This window comes from Dermochelys coriacea, chromosome 5 (genome assembly GCF_009764565.3).
Source record: "Dermochelys coriacea isolate rDerCor1 chromosome 5, rDerCor1.pri.v4, whole genome shotgun sequence".
Taxonomy (NCBI): Eukaryota; Metazoa; Chordata; order Testudines; family Dermochelyidae; genus Dermochelys; species Dermochelys coriacea.
Genome location: NC_050072.1, coordinates 326,266 through 350,249, shown reverse-complemented (window position 1 = coordinate 350,249; position 23,984 = coordinate 326,266). Strand labels below are relative to the sequence as shown.

The 23,984-nt window shown below is 49.1% G+C and overlaps 1 protein-coding gene across 1 annotated transcript; it reads left to right on the top strand.

The window, feature by feature from the left end:
- The first annotated feature begins 5 nt into the window (after positions 1 to 5).
- On the top strand, positions 6 to 23,148 carry LOC119856167 (gamma-secretase subunit Aph-1b-like). The gene is made up of 7 exons (XM_038403358.2): positions 6 to 229; positions 7,569 to 7,739; positions 16,932 to 17,005; positions 17,279 to 17,401; positions 20,930 to 21,057; positions 21,691 to 21,814; positions 22,133 to 23,148. Exons 1-7 carry the CDS (start codon positions 117 to 119, stop codon positions 22,168 to 22,170), a joined length of 771 nt encoding a protein of 256 aa, XP_038259286.1. The 5' UTR covers positions 6 to 116; the 3' UTR covers positions 22,171 to 23,148.
- Positions 23,149 to 23,984: the final 836 nt, after the last annotated feature.

Below are 23,984 nucleotides of genomic sequence, written 5' to 3'. Positions count from 1 at the left end.
GATGTCACCGGGCTCCCGGAAGGGCCGGGGGCGGGGCAGGCAGCGGCAGCGGCAGCCCGACAGACGGACCGACTGACCGAGCCCTGGTGCCCCCCGCCCCGCCCCCCAGGGCCGCCATGACCCTCCCCGTCTTCTTCGGCTGCAGCTTCATCGCCTTCGGGCCGGCGCTCGGGCTCTTCCTCTTCACCGTGCTGCGGGACCCGCTGCGCATCATCATCCTCATCGCCGGGTGAGTGCGCGGGGGGCGGGGCTCTGCCTGGCCGGGGGGGCCGGGACGGGGCGGGGCTCTGCCTGGCTGGGGGGGCCGGGGCGGGGCAGGGGGCGGGGCTCTGCCTGGCTGGGGGGGCCGGGGCGGGGCAGGGGGCGGGGCTCTGCCTGGCTGGGGGGGCCGGGGCAGGGCGGGGCAGGGGGCGGGGCTCTGCCTGGCTGTGGGGGGCCGGGGCAGGACGGGGCAGGGGGCGGGGCTCTGCCTGGCTGGGGGGGGCCGGGGCAGGACGGGGCAGGGGGCGGGCCTCTGCCTGGCTGGGGGGGGGCCGGGGCAGGACGGGGCAGGGGGCGGGCCTCTGCCTGGCTGGGGGGGGCCGGGGCGGGGCGGGGCGGGGGGCGGGGCTCTGCCTGGCTGGGGGGGGCCGGGGCAGGGCGGGGGGCGGGGCTCTGCCTGGCTGGGGGGGGCCGGGGCCACAGGACTCCCCGGGCCGCGCCAGAGCGGCCAGACGGGGTCAGAGCCAAGGTGCCCCAGCCCCGTGTCCTGTCTGCCGCCAGGGGCCGGGCCCGGCACCCCAGAGGGAGTGACAGGACAGGGGATCACCCAGTGACCCATCCCCGGTCGCCCATCCCAGCGTCTGGCAAACAGAAGCTCAGGACACCATCCCTGCTAGTAGCCGCTGATGGGCCTGTCCTCCAGGAACTGACCTCCTTCTTTTTTGAACCCTGTTATATATAGTCTTGGCCTTCACACCATCCTCTGGCAAGGAGTTCCACAGGTTGACTGTGCGTTCTGTGAAGAAATACTTCCTTCTGTTTGTTTTAAACCTTCTGTCTAGTCATTTCATCGGGTGACTCCTAGTTCTGGTGTTGTGAGAAAGAGTCAATAACACATCCTTGTTTACTTTCTCCATACCAGTCACGATTTTATAGACCTCTGTCGCATCCCCCCATAGTCGTCTCTTTTCCAAGCTGAACAGTCCCAGTCTTATTAATCTCTTCTCATATGGAAGCTGTTCCATCCCCTCAGTCATTTTTGTTGCTCTTTTCTCTGCCTTTTCAAATCCCAATGTATGTTTTTTGAGGTGGGGTGACCAGATCTGTACGCAGTATTCAAGATGTGGGCATATTCTGGATTTATATAGAGGCAGTATGATATTTTCTATTTTATTAACTATCCCTTCATAATGATTCCTAACATCATGTGCCAGAACCTGGGAATGGGCGACAGGGGATGGATCACTTGATGATTCCCTGTTCTGTTCATTCCCTCTGGGGCACCTGGCATTGGCCACTGACAGAAGACAGGATAATGGGCTAGATGGACCTTTCGTCTGACCCAGTACGGCCGTTCTTATGTTACCTTTTTTGATTGCTGCTGCACATTGAGTGGATGTTGTCTGAGAACTGTCCATAATGACTCCAAGTTCTCTTTCTTGAGTGGTAACGGCTAATTTAGATCCTGTCATTTTGTATGTACAGTTGGGATAATAGCTCGGGTTGTAGGTCTAGTCTGACCTCCTGTACGGCATAGATCAGGGAACTGCCCCAAAATACTTTCTAGAGTAGAGCTTTTCAAAAAACATTTGCTCTTGATTTAAAATTTGTCAGGTTATGGAGTATCCACCATGATCCTTGGTAAATTGTTCTAATGGTTAATTACCCATACTGTTAAAAACAAACACCTTATTTCTAGTGTGAATTTGTCTAGCTTCGATGTCCAGCCATTGGATCATGTTATGTCTTTCTCTGCTAAATTGAAGAGCCCACTATTAAACATTTGTTCCCCATGTGGGTACTTATAGACTGATCAAATCACACCTTAACCTTCTCTTTGTTAAGAGTTTATCATTTAATTTTTTTTCTAATTCTTTAATCATTCTCTTGGCTTCTCTCTGAACCTTCTCCAAATTATCACCAATTACAGACATCAGATCTGGACACAGTATTCCAGCAGTAGTTGCACCATTGCCAAATAAAATAATCTCTACTCATACTCAAGATTCCCCTGTTTATACATCCAGGATCGCATTAGCTCTTTTGGCCACTGTGTCATACTGGGGACTCGTGTTTGGCTGATTATCTATCCCCCCCCCAAGGTGCTGGAACAATTTGTATAGTGGGGCTGCTGAGAGCCATTGAACCAAACTGTAAAGCTTGTATATAATGGAAACCCATTTCTAGTCAGGGGGTGCTGCCGCACCCCCTACACCCCTAGTTCCAGCATCTATGCCCCCCCAAAGCTTTTTAGAGGCTCTGTTTCCCAGGATAGAGTCCCCCATCCTGTGAGCATGGCCAGCATTCTGTGTTCCTAGATGTAGAACTTTACCTTTAGCCATATTAAACGCATGTTGTTTGCTTGTGCTCAATTCACCAAGTGATCCAAATCGCTCTGAATCAGTGACTGTCCTCTTCATTATTTACCACTCCCCCAATTTTTTTGTCATCTGCAAACTTTGTCTGATTACTTTGTTTTCTTCTAGGTCATTCATAAAAATGTTAAATAGCATAGAGCCAAGAACTGATTCCTGCAGAACCCCACTATAAACACCCTGTCTACAGTTACATTTTGAGACCTATCAGTTAGCCAACTTTTAATCCATATAATGTGCACCATGTATCATTCTAATTTTTTAATCAGAATGTTGTGCAGTACCAAGTGCTTTACAGAAGCCAGCGTTTATTACAAAAACACTATTACCTTTAGCAACCAAACTTTTAATCTCAAAAAAAGATAATAGAATCATGGAATCTTAGAAATGTAGGGCAGGAAGGGACCTCGAAGTCATCAAGTCCAGCCCCCTGCTCTGAGGCAGGACCAAGTAAACCTAGGCCATCCCTGACAGGGGTTTGTCCAACCTGTTCTTAAAAACCTCCAGTGATAGGGATTCCACAGCCTCCCTTGGAAGTCTGTTCCAGAGCCTAACTACCCTGATAGTTAGGAAATTTTTCCTAATATCTAACCTAAATCTCCCTTGCGGCAGGTTGAGCTTATTTCTTCTTGTTCCACCTTCAGTGGACATGGAGAACAATTGATCACAGTCCCCTTTATAACAGCCCTTAAGGTACTGAAGGCTGTTATCAGGGCCTCTCTCCCAGTCATCTTTTCTCAAGACTAAACAGGCCAGTGTTTTTCTAAACCTTTTATCATTTTTGTTGCTCTCCTCTGGACTCTCTCCAATTTGTCCACATCTTTCCTAAAAAGTGGTGCCCAAAATTAGACGCAGTTCTCCAGCTGAGGCGTCACCCAGTGCCAAGGAGAGCAGGACAATTGCATCCCATGTTTTTTGTACACAATTCCAGTTAATACACCCCAGAATGATACCAGCCTTTTTGCAACCGCATGATGCGGTTGACCCATAATCAATTTATGATCCCCAGGATCTCTAACCCCCAGATTCTTTTTAGCAGTACTCCCACCTAGCCAGTTGTTCCCCATTTTGTAGTTTTGCATTTGATTTTTCCTTCCCAAGTGAAGTACTTTGCACTTGGTTTTTATTGAATTTCATCTCCTTGAATTCAGACCAATTCTCCAATTTTTTGGGGTTGTTTTGAATTCTAATTCTGTTCTCCAAAGTGCTTGCAACCCTCCCAGCGTGGTGTCATCTGCAGATTTTATAAGCGTGCTCTCCACTCCGTTATCCCAAGTCATTAACGAAAAAAATTGAGCAGTACCAGACCCAGGACTGACCACTGCAGGACCCCGCTAGATACACCGTCCAGGTTTGACAGCAACCCATTGATAACTGTTTGAATACGGTCTTTTAACCAGTTGTGCACTTGCCTTATTGTAATTTCATCTAGACCACATTTTTCTAGTTTTCTTATGAGAATGTCACATGGGACTGTATCAAAAGTCTTACTAAAATAAAGATACATCATATCTACTGCTTTCCCCATATCCACTTGGCCAGAAACTCTGTCAAAGAAGGAAATGAGATTGGTTCGGCATGATTTGTTCTTGATAAATCCATGCTGGCTGTTCCTTATGACCCTGTTAATTTCTAGATGCTTATAAATTGATTTGTTTAATAATTTGTTCCAGTATTTTTCCAGGTATTGAAGTTAGGTTGACTGGTTTGTAATTCCGTGGTCCTCTTTGCTCCTCTTCTTAAAGATAGGTACTATGTTTGCCCTTCTCCAGTGCTTTATGATTTCACCCATTCTCTAGGAGTTCTCAAAGATTGCTTCAGCTAGTCCTGTAAGTAGGAACTAGTATGAATTTCATTAGGTCTTGCTGACTTGAATATATCTACTTATCTAAATAGTCTTGAATCTATTATTTCCCTATTTTGGCTTGCATTCCTTCCCCCTCGTTAATATTAACCGTGATATCAAGTTAGTTTGCAATGGTGTTGTAGCCATGTTGGTCCCAGGAATGAGACAAAGTGGGTGAGGTAATATACTTTATTGGACCAGCTTCCACTGGTGAGTGAGACAAGCTTTTGAGTTTACACAGAGCCCTTCTTCAGGTCTGGGAAAGGTACTGAGAGTGAAGACAGCTTGTCTCTCTCACCAGCAGAAGTTGGTCCAATAAAAATATTACCTCACCCACCATGTCTCATCAAGCTAGTTTGACAGGATCTATTTTCCATAAACCCATGCTGATTGGCATTAATTGTATTGCCCTCCTCTAATTCTTCATTATTAGAGTCCCATATCAGCTTTTTCATTATCTTGCCCAGGATCAATGTCTGTCTGACAAGCCCATAATTACCCAGGTCATGCTGTTTACCCTTTCAAAATATTGGCATACTATTTGCTTTCTTCCAGCCTTCTGCACCTTTCCCCAGCATTCTAGGGCATTTTGAAAATCGGCAGTAACAGTCCAATGAGCTCCTCAGCCAGCCCTTCTAAAACTCTTGGTTTCAGGTTATATGGACCTGCTGTTTTTAAAATATCATCTAACTGTTGGAGCTGCTGTGTGGCATTCTCCTGAGAAAGTAGTGGAATGGAAAGAGTGATATTGTCATATGATGAGCCTACAATATCTGTCTCCCACAAACAGAACAGAAATATTTACTGAACTCCTCTGTCTTTTCTCATTATTCTTGATAATTCTACTACTTCCATCTAGTAATAGACCAATCCATTGTCAGGATTCTGGTTCTTTCAAACATATTTTAAAAACTTTTATTGTCCTTGTCTCTGCTGGCCACAGATTTCTCTTTGTGTCCCGTTTCAGTGTTCTACAATTCCTAACTTCTGATTTAAATCCATTGCCATCCCCTTCTCCTTTCTTCCATTTGTTATGTATTGTTTAACTTTTGTACACTAAAGAGTGAGGTGTGCACAATGGGGGCCAAGCAGATCAACAAAGCAGGACCTGAGAGAAGGAGTTTTCAGGTCTGGGTATATTTTCAATGGGGCAGACCAGCAACAGTCCCCTGTGCCCCAAGAGAAGGATCAGGGGCAGCCTGGGTCAGAGAGGATGGGGGAGCTCAGGGAACAGGAGCTGAGCACCTCTGCAGATTTCAGGGGCTGAGCTCTGCAGCAGCTCCACCGGACACCACTGGAGATGCAGACTGCTCCATCATGGGGCATGCTCTGTGGGACAATTCACCATTCCCTTGTGCTGTCATTTACAGCAGTGCAAACATGTGCCATGCTGTCCACTGGCGTTCGCTCTCTTTGCAGCACTGGGCAGGGCAGACCTGGGCAGGAAATAAAATTAAGATTCAGCTTGGAAAAGGCAACTTGGGGCAGGGGTGTGGTGGGAGGAGAAATAACTCCAGTGTCACCGTCCCAGTGGGCAGGAGAGAGCAGCATTCAGTGAGAGAGCAGGGCGCGGGGCAGCCAAGTGACATGGCAGCAAGAGACACCGATGCCATGTTGGGCGGTGAAGATCAGAGCTGGAAGAATGAGAGTCTCTCTGTACCGCAGGGACAGGATGGGGAGTGTGGCTGTGGAAGGGAAGTGTTGAGAGCCCTTTTGTTTGGCATATTAGACAAAGTGAGACATTCCTGGCCATGCCTGAGGACGTGGCTGCTGGGACCTAATCCAGCTCTTCCTCTAACTCAGGGGTGGGCAAACTTTTTGGCCCCAGGCCACATCGGGGTTGCCAAACTGTATGGAGGGCCAGGTAGGGAAGGCTGTGCCTCCCCAAACAGCCTGGACCCCGTCCCCTATCCGCCCCCTCCCACTCCCTGCCCCCTGACTGCCCCCCTCAGAAGCCCCAACCCATCCAACACCCCCTGCTCCTTGTCCCCTGACCACCTCCATCCAACCCTTCCTGCCCCGACAGGCCCCCTGGAACTCACAAGCCTATCCAATCCCCCAGGCCCATGCAGCCGCTCCCTGTCCCCTGACTGCCCCCCAGAACCCTCTTCCCCTTATCCAACCTCCCCTGCTCCCTGCCCCCTTACCATGCTGCTCAGAGTGGCAGGCACTCGCAGCCACACCACTGCACTGCCTGGCAGAAGCGACTGGTCAGAGCACTGGCGGTGCGAGCTGAGGTTGCTGTGAGGGGGGACAGCAGGGGAGGGGCCGGGGACTAGCCTCCCCACCCAGGAGCTCGAGGACTGGGCAGGACGGTCCCGCGGGCCGGATGTGGCCCATGGGTCATAGTTTGTCCCCCTCTGTTCTAACAGGTATGGTGTTGTGTGTGTTGGGCTGCAGGCCTCAGCTCTGCGGGCCAGCTGCCTTGGGACCTGGCTCCCCTTGCTGCACCCAGCATGCCTGAAACCTGCGGTGATGGGGGCTGCGTGTCTTTCACTTGCTACCGGATGTTCCAGGTGTTAGCTATGTTCTGCTCTGAGTGCTATGTGCTTCAGGTGGGGCACTAACTGACCCAGTCTGCTCCCTGGCAGAGGAACACAAGGGCCTCATTTTGGAGCTGCTGCTAAGGGCCCAGTCCCTGCGCGCTCAGTGGTTGAGTGGTGTGTCTGTCGTGGGGTGGACACCAGATGTGGCGGGTCTCCATCCATGCACTGCAGGATCTTGAGTTGGGTTAGCAGGAGGGTTTTTCTGCCACTTCCCATGTTTCTGGGCCCCCTCTTGGTCTGGGCACTGCATCCTGCTGCTCTCAGAGGGTCTGCTGTGGACAGTGGCAGGAGAGCATCAGTCCTCTGCCTGGAGGGGCTGAGCACATGATCCGTCATGCTCTCACAGAGAGATGTCAGCACAGATTCATTCTCTCGGCTGGCGCATGGGAGTCACAGATTTCCACCAGCTGAGACTCCTGACACAGGTATCCACATCTCTCCCCATCTTTAGCTCTGCCGAGCCTGACCAGGCCTGGGAGCTGCACCCCACTGATGTGCAGATAGGGGGGCCCTTTCCACACTGCCCAGCCTCGGTGGCTGTCTGGAAGCAGGCAGGCAGTATGGTGCTGCATGTTCCAAAATGACCTGTCTCTCTTTCAGGGCCTTTTTCTGGCTGGTCTCCCTGCTCTTGTCATCGTTAGTCTGGTTCATTGCGGTTAAAGCCAGTGACCCAGGAGATGAGCCGTTGCAGAAGGGCCTCCTAATATTCGGGGTCCTGTTCTCTGTGCTCCTACAAGAGGCCTTTCGATTTCTCTACTACAAATTGCTCAGGTAAGGAGTGGTGTGGAGTGCCTCACACTACCTGCCTTTCTAGACTGTCAGTCCAAACTGTAACTGCACTGCTTATTGCACAAGCCAGGACTTTACACTCACCCTGCTGCCCCACCCTGCTTGTCTGTTTGATCCACCTGATGTCTCTCATTACGTATTCAGACTGTGAGTTCTATGGTGCAAGGACTGTCTCTCTCTTGTTTTTGTTACAGGTGTTTAGAGTGCCCAGCACAAAGGAGCCCTGAGCTTCCGTCACTAGGTGCTCCTGCAATACTAATAGTAAATAGAATCATAATTGTGATTAAATTCATCAAGTTTTAAGGCCAGAAGGTCCATTAAATAATCTAGTCTGAGCTCCTGTGTAGCACAACCCATTGAATTTTCCCCAGTTCCCTCTGCACGGAGCCCAATAACTTGTGTTTGGCTGAAGCAGCTTCCAGAAAGACATCCAAGCTTGATCCGACATCAAGTGATGGAGAATCCACCACTGCCCATAGGAGTATCTTCCAATGGTTCATCAGCTTCAGTTAGACATTTGTGCCTAATTTCTAACCTGAATTTGTCCAGATTCAGCTTCCAGTGTTGGTTCTTGTTCAGCCCATCTCTCCTAGATTAAAGAGCCCTTTGGCACATGACATTGTTTTGCCAGGAAGGTACTGACACACTGTAAGCAAGTCATCTCTCCATTGTCTTTTTGATTCCTGTTCACTTAATGCAACATTCTTACGAGTGCTGCTTTACCACAAGGGGAAAAAGCCAAGAAATTAGCGTAGTGGAAAAATCCAGCGTGTCTGAGAATTTTGCAATGCTTACGCTGCATCCTGCTCCAAGCCATGACTCAGCCCCGACCCAGCACTCCTCTGTATCCTGCTAGCTTCCCTACTACAGCAGTGAGGTGCATTCCTCCTTCTGTAGCTGTACAATAATCTACGTATCACCTGCCTGCATCTCCAGTCTGTGGTAGGTACAGTCCTGTGAGAGCCCTTGGGCCGGAGTTACAAAGAGCTCAGCATGTTGGGTGCTTGTGTGTGCCTGAAATTGACCATTATCTAGGTGTCTGTGTGGGAGCTGAGCTCTTGTGAAAATCTGGCCCATCTCACCAGGGGCTGCTGACTGTCCCAGTGCATTCAGGACAGACATGGAAGAGCTGGTCTCCACTTTTGCCTTGAGCGTGTGATCTCTGAGTACTGGGAGGGTGAACGGCGCAGTGGGAAGTATGCAGCTCCCTGTGGGCTGGTGGAAGAGGTCCGAGTCTGTTGTAGACCATTTGTGATGGGTAATAAGGGATCAGGGATGGATTGGCTGAGTCACAGGCCAGGATGCTACATCCCAAGCGCTGGCCACAGCAGTCTTGCTTGATATGTAGGCAAGACCTCTGATGTGTAGATTATTGTACGGCTTCCCTAATGGCATGGGCCACCTCCCTGGCCTACCCGGGGTAGGCAAACTTCCATCTTCAGTACTGGTCCTAGGGATGCTGAGTGCAGGTGGGTGAAGGCGGGACTCCGCAGGGAGGAAGCTGGATATATGTGTTGCAGTAAGAGTGAGAGGACAAGCAGGGAGGGGAAGAATTGTTCAGGTCATGGTGGCAAGAACGGGTAGATTACTCCATTGCTGGGAGGTGCCGGTACCGTTTTCTGTGCAGCTTTGTAAACATGGTCATGTGTGTCGAACATCTGAGAAGCTGGGGCTGATTCTGATGTCCTCATGTGGCTGGGGTGCGGAGTTTCGCTTTTCCCTGTTACAGCGCGCCCATCCAGCTTTGGAATCCATCCATCTAGTAACCAGACAAGAGCAAATCGCTGCTCTCTGCCAGCTCCCCCCCTCTGCTGAGCTCCCCAGGTCTGAAGGGGGGATGCACCGAAGAAAGGGTGGAAGCCGCTTCTCCCCAAGCGCCAAGTGGAGGTAGAGGTTACAGCTTGGGAGGGGACTTCTCCTAAAGGGACTCTTCATATTCCCACAGTAATCTTGAAACAGGCCACTTTCTTCTTTGTGTGAGTGTCTGCTGCAACTCCTGGCTGCGACGCTTCCATAGTGCTATGTTTCATCCCGAAGCCGGAGCACTGAGCAGCTAATGGTGCCCTGGGTACTCAGCTCACCAGGATTCTTTTGCTCAAGACACACATTTGGGGCCTGGTTCTTGTGCCCCCTAATTCTGGCTACATTGGCACCCCCCTGCAAAAGGAGTAGAATTCCTGGGTGACGCACAAGTGCAGTGGCTCTATGCTGGCCTCCATGTAGGGATGTGGCCAGAGCACCTCTCCACTTCAGCTATTCCTTACTGCCCTTTGCATCATGGTCAGTAGGTGTAATTAGAGCAGGCCTCAGGCAGCTTGAATTTATGCCAGGGACTGTTCTGATCTGATCCCTGGACAGTCCCAGTCTCAGGGGACTGCAAAAGCTGTATACAGCCAACTTCCTCTTCCCATCCAAGCTCAGCTCAGAATCCAGGCCCAGATCTGTACATAGAACAAAAGCATGGGGGAGGGGGGAGGACAGCTTGAAGGTGATTTCAGGGCTCTACCTTAAGTCCTGACTGAGCTTTTAGAGGTGACAGGCAATGTCTGAGATGGTATTATGCCCACCTGTTATCATTTGTGCTCATTCTGAACTAAAAGGCTCAGACCCAGGTAAAGAGCAATGAGGCAGTTACTTAGAAGTTTGGGATCGGATCTCATCAGCAGACAGTTTCTGTGTTCTTTGGATTCTGGTCTTGGGTCCAGGATGCTCCTATGACTCCCACTTTGGAGGGGGCGATACCATGACCTTGGTGGTTCACAACTCTATTTGCTTGCACACTTCTGCTGGGCTCAGCCCAAGAGAAACTTTTATAGAAGTCTCTTCAGATTTTTCTGGGGTGAGGATGGGCAGGGGCAGTCCCTCACTTCACCTGATCTGACACCCAGATCTGTGCATCAGGACTTGGGTCTCAGGTTCCTGAACTGCATTCCCTACAGTAGCCAGTAGGTGGTGGTTGCATATTACAAAAGTTCCACGTTTTGCTCGTTGGAGATTGGGTTCTGATTGCAAACGATTTAATCCTGTTTGCACAAGGCTCTCCCGGCCTTGGCCCGGAAGCGCAGAGTCACCCTTCTGGGAATTGGGTCCCTCCCTTTGTTTAGTCAGAGATTGGTAAGGCAAGGCCAGAATGGGCCATTATGATCATCCAGTCTGACCTCCTGCATAGCACAGGCCAGCGAGCCTCGCCCAGTGATTCCTGCATGAAACCAAGAATGTCTGTTGCCTGTTGGGAAACTATCGGGGGCTGGTGCTGCTTCCTGGGCTCTGCAGGATTGGTTCCCTACGTGGATGGAGCAGGTCAGCCCTGCGGTTCTTCCAGTTATTCTTTCCCTGACTCTAGTACATCGGATCCAAGGCTCTCGAAGCATTTCACAAACGCTGTTGAACTCAGCCTTGTGGCCCCTCTGAGCAGGGCACTATTAACCGCCAGTGTTAGCAGATGGGGAACTGAGGTAGGAAGTGTGTGTTGGAGCACAGCCACTAACAGACCCCAGATTGGACTCCCATTCCTGGGCTTTAGCCTGAAGGCCATCCTGCCTCCTGTATAATCTGCACAGAAAGTCCCTGCATTTGTGCATCTCAGAGCCCCTGGGAGCCTTCAGCTCTGAGCCTCATAAACAGCTTCCAGTCAGTGCAACTCTCATGTGGCTTGCCTGGCCTCATCCTCTCCAGACCCTCCCTGAGAGGAGGATCCAGAGGAGGCTTCAGGCAAATTCACATTGATTTGCAGGATGGAGGAGGCACAAGAGACACCTTCCCCACTCCCGCCCCCCGTCCCAGCCACCAGGGGCTTCTGTTCTCTTATGCATGTTCACAGGCAGTTGAACCTGCACTGAAAATCAGGTATAACCATCAGATCCCTGGCCAGCTGCCAGCACAGTCCTGATCTGGGTAAAGTCTGGACCCTGCCCTCAGTGAATCACCAAATAATTAAGAAATCAATTTGCGAACACCTAGAAGATAATGAGATAAGTAACAGTCAGCATGGATTTATCAAGAACAAATAGTGTCAAACCAACCCGATAGCTTTCTTTGACAGGGTAAGCAGCCTTGTTGGTGGGGGGATGTGGTAGATGTGGTATATCTTGACTTTAGTAAGGCTTTTGATACTGTCTCAATGACCTTCTCATAAACAAACTAGGGAAATACAACCTAAATGGGAACTACTATAAGGTGGGTACATAACTGCTTGGAAAACCATTCCAGAGAGTAGTTATCAGTGCTTCACAGTCATGCTGGAAGGGCATAACGAGTGGGGTCCCACAGGGATTGGTTCTGGGTCTGGTTCTGTTCAAAATCTTCATCAATGATGTAGATAATGGTATAGAGAGTATACATATAAAGTTTGCGAACGATACCCAGCTGGGAGGGGTTGCAAGTGCTTTGGAGGATAGACTTAAAATTCAAAATGATCTGGACAAACTGGAGAAATGGTCTGAAGTAAATAGGATGAAATTCAATAAGGACAAATGCAAAGTACTCCATTTAGGAGGGAACAATCAGTTGTACACACACAAAATGAGAAATGACAGCCTAGGAAGGAGTACTGCGGAAAGGGATCTGGGGATCATAGTGGATCACAAGCTAAGTATGAGTCAACAGTGTAACGCTGTTGCAGAAAAAGCAAACATCATTCTGGGATGTATTAGCAGGAGTATTGTAAGCAAGACACGAGAAGTAATTCATCCGCTCTACTCTGTGCTGATTAGGCCTCAACTGGAGTCTTGTGTCCAGTTCTGGGTGCCACATTTCAGGAAAGATGTGGACAAATTGAAGAAAGTACAGATGAGCAACAAAAATGATTAAGGGTCTAGAAAACATGACCTATGAGGGAAGGTTGAAAAAGTTGGGTTTGTTTAGTCTGGAGAAGAGAAGACTGAGAGGGGACATACCTTTTCAAGTACATAAAAGGTTGTTACAAGGAGAAAATTGTTCTTCTTAACCTCCGAGGATAGGACAAGAAGCAATGGGCTTAAATTTCAGCAAGGGTGGTTTAGGTTGGACATTAGGAAAAACTTCCTAACTGTCAGAGTGGTTAAGCACTGGAATAAATCACTTAGGGAGGTTGTGGAATCTCCATCATTGGAGATTTTTAAGAGCAGGTTAGACAAACACCTGTCAGGGATGATCTAGATAATACTTGAGTGCAGGGGACTGGACTAGATGACCTCTCAAGGTCCCTTCCAGTTCTATGATTCTATTTCCCATTTACCTTCAGAGGGCACCAAGGATTAATGCCACCTGCTAGACAAAGGTGCCTCTCAGGCCACAAATCTTCCTTTAGATTATGAGAATGGGGCCTTGTGCTCAGTGCTACACACAGCATGAGAAATGGTCCCTGCCCCAAGGAGCTGACTGTCTAAACTGACAAGAGGGGCACAGTGAAAGGAAGTGACCTGCTCGTGGTCGATATACATCTGTACCAGTTAAACATAGGCAGGGATGGCGTCCAAACGAGCTGTGTCACGAAAGAGAGAGCTTGAAGTCACCATGGGTAGTTCCCTGAACTCTTAAGCTCAATGCACAGCAGAGGCCAAAAGGGCAAACAGAATGTCGGGAGCCATTAAGAAACGGATAGAAAATAAGTCCGTAAATAGCATAATGCCACTATATAAATCCGTGGTTTGCCCACACCTTGAATACTGTGTGCGGTTCTGGTGGCCCCATCTCAAAAAGGGTATAGTGGAACTGGAAAAGCTTCAGAAAAGGGCAACAAAGATGATCAGGAGTATGGAACAGCTTCTGTACGAGGAGAAATTTAAAATATTGGGACTGTACAGCTTAGAAAAGAGGTGACTAAGGGGGGAGATGAGGGAGGTCTATCAAATCATGACTGATATGGAGAAAATGAATAGGGAAGTGTTAGTTACCTCATTGTGTAACACAAGAACCAGGGGTCCCCCAATTAAATTAACAGGCAGCAGGTTTAAAACAAACATATGGAAGTACTTCTTTATACAATGCAGAGTCAACCTGTGGAACTCCTTGCCATGGGATGTTGTGAAGGCCAAAACTATAACTGGGTTCAAAATGCTGAAAAAGTAGGGTAGGTCCATCAATGGCTATTAGCCAAGATGGTCAGGGATGCAACCCCATGGGTCACCCTAAGCCTCCGACTGCCAGAAGCTGTGTGTGTGTGTGTGTGGGGGGGGAAATGGGGGATGGATCACCCCAGGACAGGAATCTTGCTAAATGTGGCCAAGTTCATAAGCCTAAACCAGGTGGCTGGGGCGGGCAGGGCTGGCTCTAAACACAGTAACCCTGTACTACTGCATCTCCCTGTTTGGTATCAAAAACCCTTTCATGCCTGGGCTCAAACTGCATGGCCCAGTGAGGTAGTGTCAGAGCCAGGCCTAGAACCCAGGATTCATAGTGTTTGAGCCAGAAGACATCATTAGTCTGACCCCCAGCAGAGCACAGGACAACTACTGTCATCCAGTCACTCCTGTGCTGAGCCATTTACTGTCAGCCATTGGTTCTTTTCTGCCTTTCTCCTTTCGATTAAAGAGCCCTTTAATACCTGGTATTATCTCCCCGTGAGGGTCTTTAGTTTCCTCTCAGTCTTTCTTTGTCTCTCGCTGTAAAGCATTTTTCCGGCTCTTGGATTATTTTTGTGGCTCTTCTCTGCACCCTGTTTAGTTTTTCAACATCCTTTTAAAAATGTGAACCCCACAACTGGATGCAGTAGCAGCCTAACCAATGCAGTATAAAGAGGTAAAATCACTTCCTCCTCACTAATCACCTGTTTATACATAGATGACCATAGTGGTCCACTCTTCCTTTTAGAATTTATGAATCTATCTGACCTTCTGCAGAGCACAGGCCAGAGAACTGCCCTGAAATAATTCCTAGAGCAGAGCTTTGAGGAAAAACATCCCATCTTGATTTAAAAATTGTCAGTGATGGAGAAACCACCACAGCCCTTGGTAAACTGTTCCAATGGTTGTTTAACATCACTGTTAAAAATTTGTACCTTCTTTCCAATCTGTCTTTGTCTATCTTATACTTCGACCCCTTGGTTCAAGTTAGACCTTTCTCTGATAAAAAGAAGAGCTCATTATTAAATATTTGTTCCCTATGTAGGTGCTTGTAGACTGGAATCAAGTTCCCACTTAACCTTCTCTTTGTTAAGCTAAATAAATTGAGCTCCTGGAGTCAGTCACTATATGGCAGGTTTTCTGATGCTTTAATCATTCTCCTGGCTCATCTCTGAACCCTCTGCAATTTATCAACATTTTTTTTGAATTGAGGACACCAGAGCTGGACACAGGATTCCAGCAGTGGTTCCAATAGTGCCAAAGACAGAGGCAAAATAACTTCTCTGCCCCTACTCAAGATTCCCCTGTTTATGCCTCCCAGGATCACATTAGCCCTTTTCATCACAACGTCACACTGGGAGCTCATATTCAGCTAATTATCCACCACACCCCCCAAATATTTTCAAGCATCACTGCTTCCCAGGATAGAGTCCCCCGTTCTGTAGGTATGGCCTGCATTCCTTGTTCCCAGATGGATACATTTACATTTAGCCATATTAAAATGTGTCTGTTGTTTGCTTGCACCCAGTTTACCAAGTGATCTAGATCGCTCTGTATCAGTGACCTGTCCTCTTCATGATTTACCACTCTCCCAATTCTTTTTTGTCATCTGCAAAATTTATCAGTGATGATTTTGTTTTCTTCCAGGTCATTGAAAAATGGTTAAATAGCATAGGGCCAAGAATCAATTCTGGTGGGACCCCACGGAAACAGTCCTGTTCAGAGATGATTCTCTATCAGTTTTTAATTCGTTTAATGTGGGTCATGTTAATTTTATATCATTCTAGGTTTGTACTGGGAGTTCAGTTCAGTTGCTTATCCCCTATGACCCCTAATCCTTTTTAAGTCACTACTTTCCAGGATACAGTCCCCCATTCTGTAGGTATGGTGTGCATTCCCATATGACTATTAAAATGCATTTTGTTTGAATGAGCCCAGATTACCAAGCGATCCAGATTATACTATGTGACTGCCCTGTCCTAGTCATTATTTACCATTCTGCCAGTCTTCGTCATCAGCAAATTTTATAAGCAGTGATATTTATATTTACTTCCAGATCCTTTGATAAAAAAATTGAATGGCATCGGGCTTAGAACCATACCAGAAATGCCCCATTCAATTATGATTCCCTCAACAGCTGTCACACAGTCTCTAGGAGGAGCCCATCAGTGGGCCAGACCCCCTGGGGGTCTCGCTCTTTCTCCAGTGTAACCACCTCCTGAGACTGGACCTCTGGGCCTGCAGCCCCCCTTCTTCACCCCGTGAGCTCTGTTGAACAAGTCCCACTGAGACAGACCCTGATGGAGACTTGTCCACTCTGCAGGGATTAATGCATCTCACCCAGCATCTACAGTGACACTCTCACAGCACTGCCAGAACAGTTGGCTTTATTACTCACCTGGACACAGCACAGGGAGCCCTTAAAGTAGCCCAGAGAACTGACAGTTAGAGCATCGTCCAGTCTGGCCCACCCAGCCAAGCTGTAGAGAACCCCTTGGTTCAAGCTCTGTCTGTCTCTGTCTGACCTCGTTGGTAAGACTCCAGGTGAGAGCCTGGCTCCTCCCAGCTGCCAGCTCTGATCCCCCATCTCGCACCTCCCCAGTTCTTTATTCTCCAGCTGGGGAAAGTTGCTCAGCCTCTCTGCTGAGAGGTGGGAAATCCCGATCCCTCTGGGGCCTTGGTCACTGGGTGTTAATGTCTGAGGGATTGGATTTGTCTTCTCAGATGCTACATTGATGTGGGGCCTAAAGCCCAGACAGTTCGATGACACCCACTCCTTTGTTTGTTTGCCTGCCCTGAGAGCAGATAGCCCTTTTCCACCCATTTGGCAATGATGCAACACACAGGGGAAATGGGCTCACAGGACTCATAAAAATATAACAAAATATTCTCACTTTCTCAAAACTCCTTTCTGAGATCTCTCAGCCAGTTCTAAATCTGTTTAATTTATGCTTCATTGATATTGCATAGAGGTAATTTTTAATCAGACTATCGTGTGGTGCTAAATCAAACACCTTGCAAAGATCCAAGTACAGAATGTCTACAAAGTGACTGTTATCAACCAGCCTAGTAATCCCGTCAGGGGCAGCCGTACACTGGGGTGTGACTGGGGCTCTCTCCTTTCTCTGTCCAGGAAGGCAATTGAAGGGCTGGTGACCCTCAGTGAAGATGGCTGCTCCCCGATTTCCATCCAGCAGATGGCATATGGTATGTTCCTCAGCGGGGCAGGGCTGACTCCAGCTTGAGTGATAGCGTATATAAGATGAGTGGAGGTAGCATCTCATAGAGGAGGGGAGGGGGCTCTTGGGAAAAGGAGATTTCTCACTAGGGATCCCTCAGAATGGAGGCAAGTGTTGTGCAGTCCCTGTGCAGGGCTGTGGGGGAGGCCTCTGGGGTTGGAGACAGGTCAGGGAGCCTTTCTGAGAGTCTCTGGCTCTGACGTCCCTGGGCTCAGCAACATGTGTTTTCTCTTTCCCACAGTAGCTGGCCTGGGCTTTGGGCTCATGAGTGGCGCCTTCTCCATGATTAACCTCCTGGCAGATGCACTGGGGCCTGGCACTGTGGGGATCCATGGAGACTCGCAGCTCTACTTCCTGACCTCGGGTGAGCAATGGGTCTACAACCCCCTGCACCATCTCCCCACTGCACCATCTACCCACCAAACTGTGCTATAGAATCTCTATGGATAGTAATTTCATGCTCTAATAACAAAAATATAGCAGTAGTGATATACTACTGACAGTCTGACCAGGATGGTGATAGTGACTGTGAAATGCTCAGGGAGATTAGAGAGGCTATGATAGGGTTCCCTCCCCACTCTGAACTTTGGGGTACAGATGTGGGGACCTGCATGAAAAATGCCCTAAGCTTATTTTACCAGTTTAGGTTAAAACTTCCCCAATGCACAAATCCCTTGTCCTTGGACGGACGGTATGCTGCCACCACCAAGTGATTTAGACAAAGATTCAGGGAAAGGACTTGGACTTCCTATTTTCCCCAAAAATATCACCCCAAACCCCTACACACCCCTTTCCTGGGGAGGCTTGAGAGTAATATCCTCACCAATTGGTACAGGTGAGCACAGACCAAACCTTTGGGTATTTAGGACACTGAAAATCAATTAGGCTTTTAAAAGAAGAATTTTATTAAAAAAAGTAAAAGAATCACCCCTGTAAAATCAAGATGGAAGGCAATTTTACAGGGAAAAATAAAAAGATTTAAGACAGAGAATCCCCCTCTAGGCTTAGTTTTAAAGTTACCAAAACAGGAATAAACCTCCCTCCATCACAGGAAAATTCACAAGCTAAAACAAAAAATAATCTGACACCTTTTCTGGCTTTTCTTACTGTTTTAGTAATTTTGGATGCTTTTTTAGGCAGGTTAAGAGAGGTGTTTTTTTTTTTGTTTTTTTTTTTTGGCCCCTAGTTTCTCTCTCTCTCCTTAAAAAAAACACACACACACACAAACAAAGAGCCCAACAAAGCCTCCACACCCTCAGATTTGAAAGTATCTTCCTTCCCCATTGGTCAGGTGCCAACTAGGTTATTTGAGCTTTTTAACCCCTTACAGGTAAGCTCTGGCCAGGAGAAATGTTATATTACTGAATACATAAAGGTTGTTACCCTTCCCTGTATATTTATAACAGGCTATTCAAATAAAAAACTCAATAATAGAGATTTCCACTATCTCCATATTGACTGGGCACATGTCACCTCAGGACAGGATACTGAGATAAAGTTTCTGACACCTTAAATGGCTGCTTCTTGGAGCAGTTAGTCCTGGAACCCACAAGAGGAGAGGCAATTCTTGATTTAGTCCTAAGTTGATCTGTTCCACGAGGTGAATATAGCTGGACCGCTTGGTAATAGTGACCATCATATAATTAAATTTATCATCCCTGTGGCAGGGAAAACACCACAGTGGCCCAACATTGTAGCATTTAATTTCAGAAAGGGGTACTACACAAAAATGAGGAAGTTAGTTAAACAGAAATTAAAAGGTTCAGTGCCAAAAGTGAAATCCCTGCAAGCTGCATGGAAACTTTTTAAAGACACCATAATAGAGGCTCAACTTAAATGTATACCCCAAATTAAAAAACATAGTAAGAGAACCAAAAAAAGTACCATGGTGGCTAAACAACAAAGTAAAAGAAGCAGTGAGAGGCAAAAAGGCATCCTTTTAAAAAGTGGAAGTGAAATCCTAATGAGGAAAATAGAAAGGAGCATAAACTCTGGCAAATGAAGTATAAAAATATAATTAGGAAGGCCAAAAAAGAATGTGAAGAACAGCTAGCCAAACTCTCAAGAAGTAATAACAAAAAATTCTTTAAGTATATCAGAAGCAGGAAGCCTGCTAAACAACCAGTGGAGCCACTGGATGATCGAGGTGCTAAAGGAGTACTCAAGGATGATAAAGCAATTGCGGAGAAACTAAATTAATTCTTTGCATCGGTCTTTACAGGTGAGGATGTGAGGGAGATTCCCAACCTGAGCCATTCTTTTTAGGTGAGAAATCTGAGGTACTGACCCAGATTGAGGTGTCATTACAGGAGGTTTTGGAACAAATTGAAAAACTAAATAGTAGTAAGTCACCAGGACCAGATGGTATTCACCCAAGAGTTCTGAAAATCTGAGTTCTCAAAGAGTTCTGAGTTCTCAAATGTGAAATTGCATAACTACTAACTGTGGTTTGTAACCTATCATTTAAATCAGTTTCTGTACCAGATGACAGAAAGATAGCTAATGTGATGCATATTTTTAAAAAGGGCTCCAGAGGGGATCCTCTCAATTACAGGCTGGTAAGCCTGACTTCAGTACTGGGCAAAATGGTTGAAACTATAGTAAAGAACAGAATCGTAAGACACCTAGATGAACACGATCTGTTGGAGAAGAGTCAACATGGTTTTTGTAAAGGGAAATCCTGCATCACCAATCTACTGGATTTCTTTGAGAGGGTCAACAAGCATGGGGATGAAGGTGATCCAGTGGATATAGTATATTCAGATTTTCAGAAAGTCTTTGACAAGGTCCCTCACCAAAGGCTCTTAACCAGAGTAAACTGTCATGGGATAAGAGGGAAGGTCCTCTCAGGAATCAGTAACTGGTTAAAAGATGGGAAAGGGTAGGAATAAATAGTCAGTTTTCAGAATGGAGAGATGTAAATGGTGGTGTCCTCCAGAGGTCTGTACTGGGACAGTCCTATTAAACTTTTTCATAAATGACCAGGAAAAAGGGGTAAACAGTGAGGTGGCAAAATTTGCAGATGATGCAAAATTACTTAAGATAAAGTTAAGTCCAAAGCAGACTGCAAAGAGCTACAAAGGGATCTTACTAAACTGGGTGACTGGGCAACAAAATGACAGATGAAATTCAATGTTGATAAATGTAAAGTAATGCACATTGGAAAACATCATCCCTACTATACATATAAAATGATGGGGTCTAAATTAACTGTTACCACTCAAGAAAAGGATCTTTGAAAACATACACTCAAAGTGCAGTGGCAGTCAAAAAAGTGAACAGAATATTGGGAATCATTAGGAAAGAGATATAATAAGACAGAAAATATCATATTGCCACTATATAAATCCATGGAACACCCACACCTTGAAGATTGTGTGCAGATGTGGTTGCCCCATCTCAGAAAAGATATATTGGAATTGGAACACACACAACAGAGGTTTGCAGCTTTGCTTCCTGATCTCAGTTAAGCAACAGGTATAGCAGCCCCTGCCCCTTCCCCTCTCATACTGCACCCAGCCCATCCCTTCCTCACCCTAGTCTGCTCCCCCACTCCTGCCATGTCTACACTAACACCACCATCAATCTTTTTCTCACCCACACTGCCCCCCATCACTGCCTCCTCCTCGAGGCACCCCACTCCCACAGCCCCTCAAACTGCCTGCCCACGTGCCTCCCCCCATCATCCATAACATCCTGCTCACACCCCACCCCATCACCTCCCAGCACTGCTCTCCACATCAGTTGCCCTATGCTGCCCCTCAGGTAAAGCCGTTCTCCTCACCCTCTGTGATGGGTGCCCCACCCCACTATGGCCCTGACTCTGCCCGGGGCTCTACTTGGTGGACAGCCTCGCCAGCCTGGCTGTGACCGTCTATGCTCCTCCTCACAGCCTTCATGACCATGGTGATGATTTTCCTTCACACCTTCTGGGGAATCCTCTTCTTCCATGGCTGTGAGACCCAGCACTGGTGGGAGATGGCGGCCGTCATCCTCACTCACCTCATCGTCTCGGGATCGGTAAGTGTGGGCAGGGCAAACTGGAGATGTGGGCGGCTGGGCAGGCTGCTCCCACACCACCGGGTCACCGCTGCCTGAGTGCAGCAGGGAACTGGGTGGGTGATTCTGGGCCAGGAATTACTATCTGGTAGGTGTGCAAGGGCCCCCTCAGGATCTGGGCCCTGTCAGGATGGGTGCCGCATGCAGAAAGACAGTCCCTGCCCCCAGGAGAAACTGGATTTTCCCCCATGACCATTTCTCCAGGGAGTCACCTGTGAGACCTGCATGAGTGTGAACAGACAGAGGCAGCCTCCAGGTACTGAAACCTGTGAGTGAGAGATGCCAACACCCCTGAACCTCAAACTCCAAACGCTCCAGAGGAGCCTGCAGGACCCACTAGCTCCATGGGGCAGTGCCGTCCTGCTGCAGACCAGTCAGACACCCCGGCGCCCTGGGCACACCAGCCCCATACCCCTCAGAGCACCGGGCCCCAGCCAGGTGTGGAGCCAGGAGTGTCAGGGAAGGAGATCAAAGCAATGAGGAGGCCTGAGACAAGCAGGCCAGGGCTCGGGGGAGGCCAGCTCTGGCATAACTGCCTCTGGGGCTCCCCCAGCTCCTCCCCTGCTCTCACCCTGTTTGCTGCTCTCCTCCCAGACGTTCTGGAACCCCCTGTACGTGGGCAGCCTCGTCCCCTCCTACCTGCTGATGTTTGCCACGGCTGCATGGGCCTATGTCCTGTCAGGAGGCTGCACTCGGAACCTGCTCCAGTCCCTGCAGGGTGAGTATCCGCTCCAGCCCCACATCCAGAGCAGGAGCCCTGCCGAGGCCATGCCTCTGAGGGGAATGCTGGGAGGGGCTACCCCAGTGTTGGGGGAGGACATGGCCTACTTTGGGCCAGGGGGAATGCCCTGATCTAAGCCCCTTCAGCAATGACGTTAACCATTTCCTAGCACTAGCAGGTGGGGAAACACCCCAATCTGGGGCTATTCATCAGGGTGCTGCCCCTTTTCTGTGAGAATGGGGCAGGAAATGACCTACTCTGGAACCCTGTGAGCTGGGTGCCTGAACTCACCCCCTTCCCTTTGCTTCTCCATAGGGCAGCAGAGCGAGACAAGCCCCCAGCCAGGATCCTGAGGGTCCATCAGGAGCTCTTCCCTCAGCTGCTCTCTGCCTGCCCTGCCCTCTGGTGCTGTCAGCTGGGACCTACAGTTGCCTTCTCTGCAATATCATTTCTCTCTTCTGGAATGGGAGTCCCCCGATCAGTCCCTGCTGGAGGCAGGTGTCCGGGGGCTCCTGCAGCCAGGGAGTAGCCAGCAGAATGTCTGATAGCTGGGGGCTGCTCACCCTGTCCTACCAACCCCTCTCCCTCCTTGCTGTGGACCTGGATTGGTTTAGCCCACCCTTGAAAGACCCATGGTTTAACATGGTGTGAGGGGTTCTTCAGAACTCACTGCGCCTGCTCCACAACCAGTGTGTGTGTGGTGGGCGCGTGCTCTGCCGCATACAGGGAGAGTCCTTTTCAGCCCCAGGAAGTCTGTGATCTGGCCAGCAGTTTGACTGGATACATCAAAGTGCCGAGCTGGGGATGCCAGGCACTAAGGAGCTGCAACGTCCTTTCCCCTTGCCCAGGAGTGGCTGTACCAGGGGGCTGAATTCCCAGCCCTCGCCCCAAGTGTCTGGCTGCTGGTATGGGACAGACTGCCAGGTACTGGCCTGAGAAGGATGGTGGTTGGAAAAGGATGAGGCTGACTGGATGCCCAGCACTGGCATGGAGAGGGGATGAGTGGTGCCAAAGGGCTGATGCTGCTACGGGAAGGCGATGGGCAGGTGGTGCTGGCACAGTGCAGCTGGTAGCTGCATGTCTCATGCAGACGTGCTGGGAGGAGGGGCGGTGGCAGAGGTTTATCCGTGGCAGGATCAGTGACCCTGCCCATCTCTCTGATGGGGGTGGATATGAGGTGCCTGAGCTGGCACCAGCCCTGGGAATGTGAGGTGGAATTGGGAGCAGGGATCCTGGTAGCCATGCAGAGGCACCGGGGCCGAGAGCCAAGACTGACTGAGTTTGTAATGGGCTTTTATATCAATAAAGAGAAATGCCAGCCTCAAAGAGAATTTGTGTGTGGCTGTGGGGGATGGGATGGATTCAGCGCATTTGGTGCATCTGCCATGCTGGGAGTGGGAAGTTGGGGTGATACCCAGCTTGTATGCAGCATTTCAGAGGTAGGAGCAGGGTCATTATCCTTGTTTTACAGCTGGGGAAACCAGCTGTGTGTGTGTGTGTGTTGTGTTGTGTTGTTTCCCTTGGGTCCTTGTTTTACAGAAATGGTGCAGGGTCTCCACATGGCCACTAGGTGTCAGCCAGTACCACGGCACGTGGCACTGGCATCAGTGGGTGAGTGGGGCTCTGGTTGGATGTTGCCAGGTGGATGCTGGGCTCCAGGCTGGCACAGTAATGAGCCCTGCTGGAGGGTCACAGGAAGCTGGGCAGTGGCTGTCTAGCCTCTACTGCTGCATGCAGGGTGTCTGGCTGCTGAGCCCTTGGGTGCAGGCCAGTGGCCATGGGAACCCCCCTCCCACCTGTGACAGGTCCCATGGCAATGACTTCTGCTGCTCAGCCCAAGGTGCACTAAAAACAAATCCACTGGCAGGGGTGTGGGCCAGAGTAGCTGCATGAGTGCTCAGGGCGGGAGAGGAAGGCAAAGCCCAGCTGCAGCGTCTCCCACGTTGGGATTAGCCCAGGCTGCTGGAGCCTGTACCCTGACAGTTGGGGAACGTCTCACTGGTTCTTCACTAACCACAGGCAATGTGACCTTCACGCTGGTTCCTGCGCCCCCAGCCCGGGGGGGGGGGACACATCCCCTGCTTGCTTGTAACAAGCACCCCTTGCTAACTCCCACATCTGGGGCATCCTGGCTGGTCTAGCTGGAGCCAACCACTGTGCTGCTGCA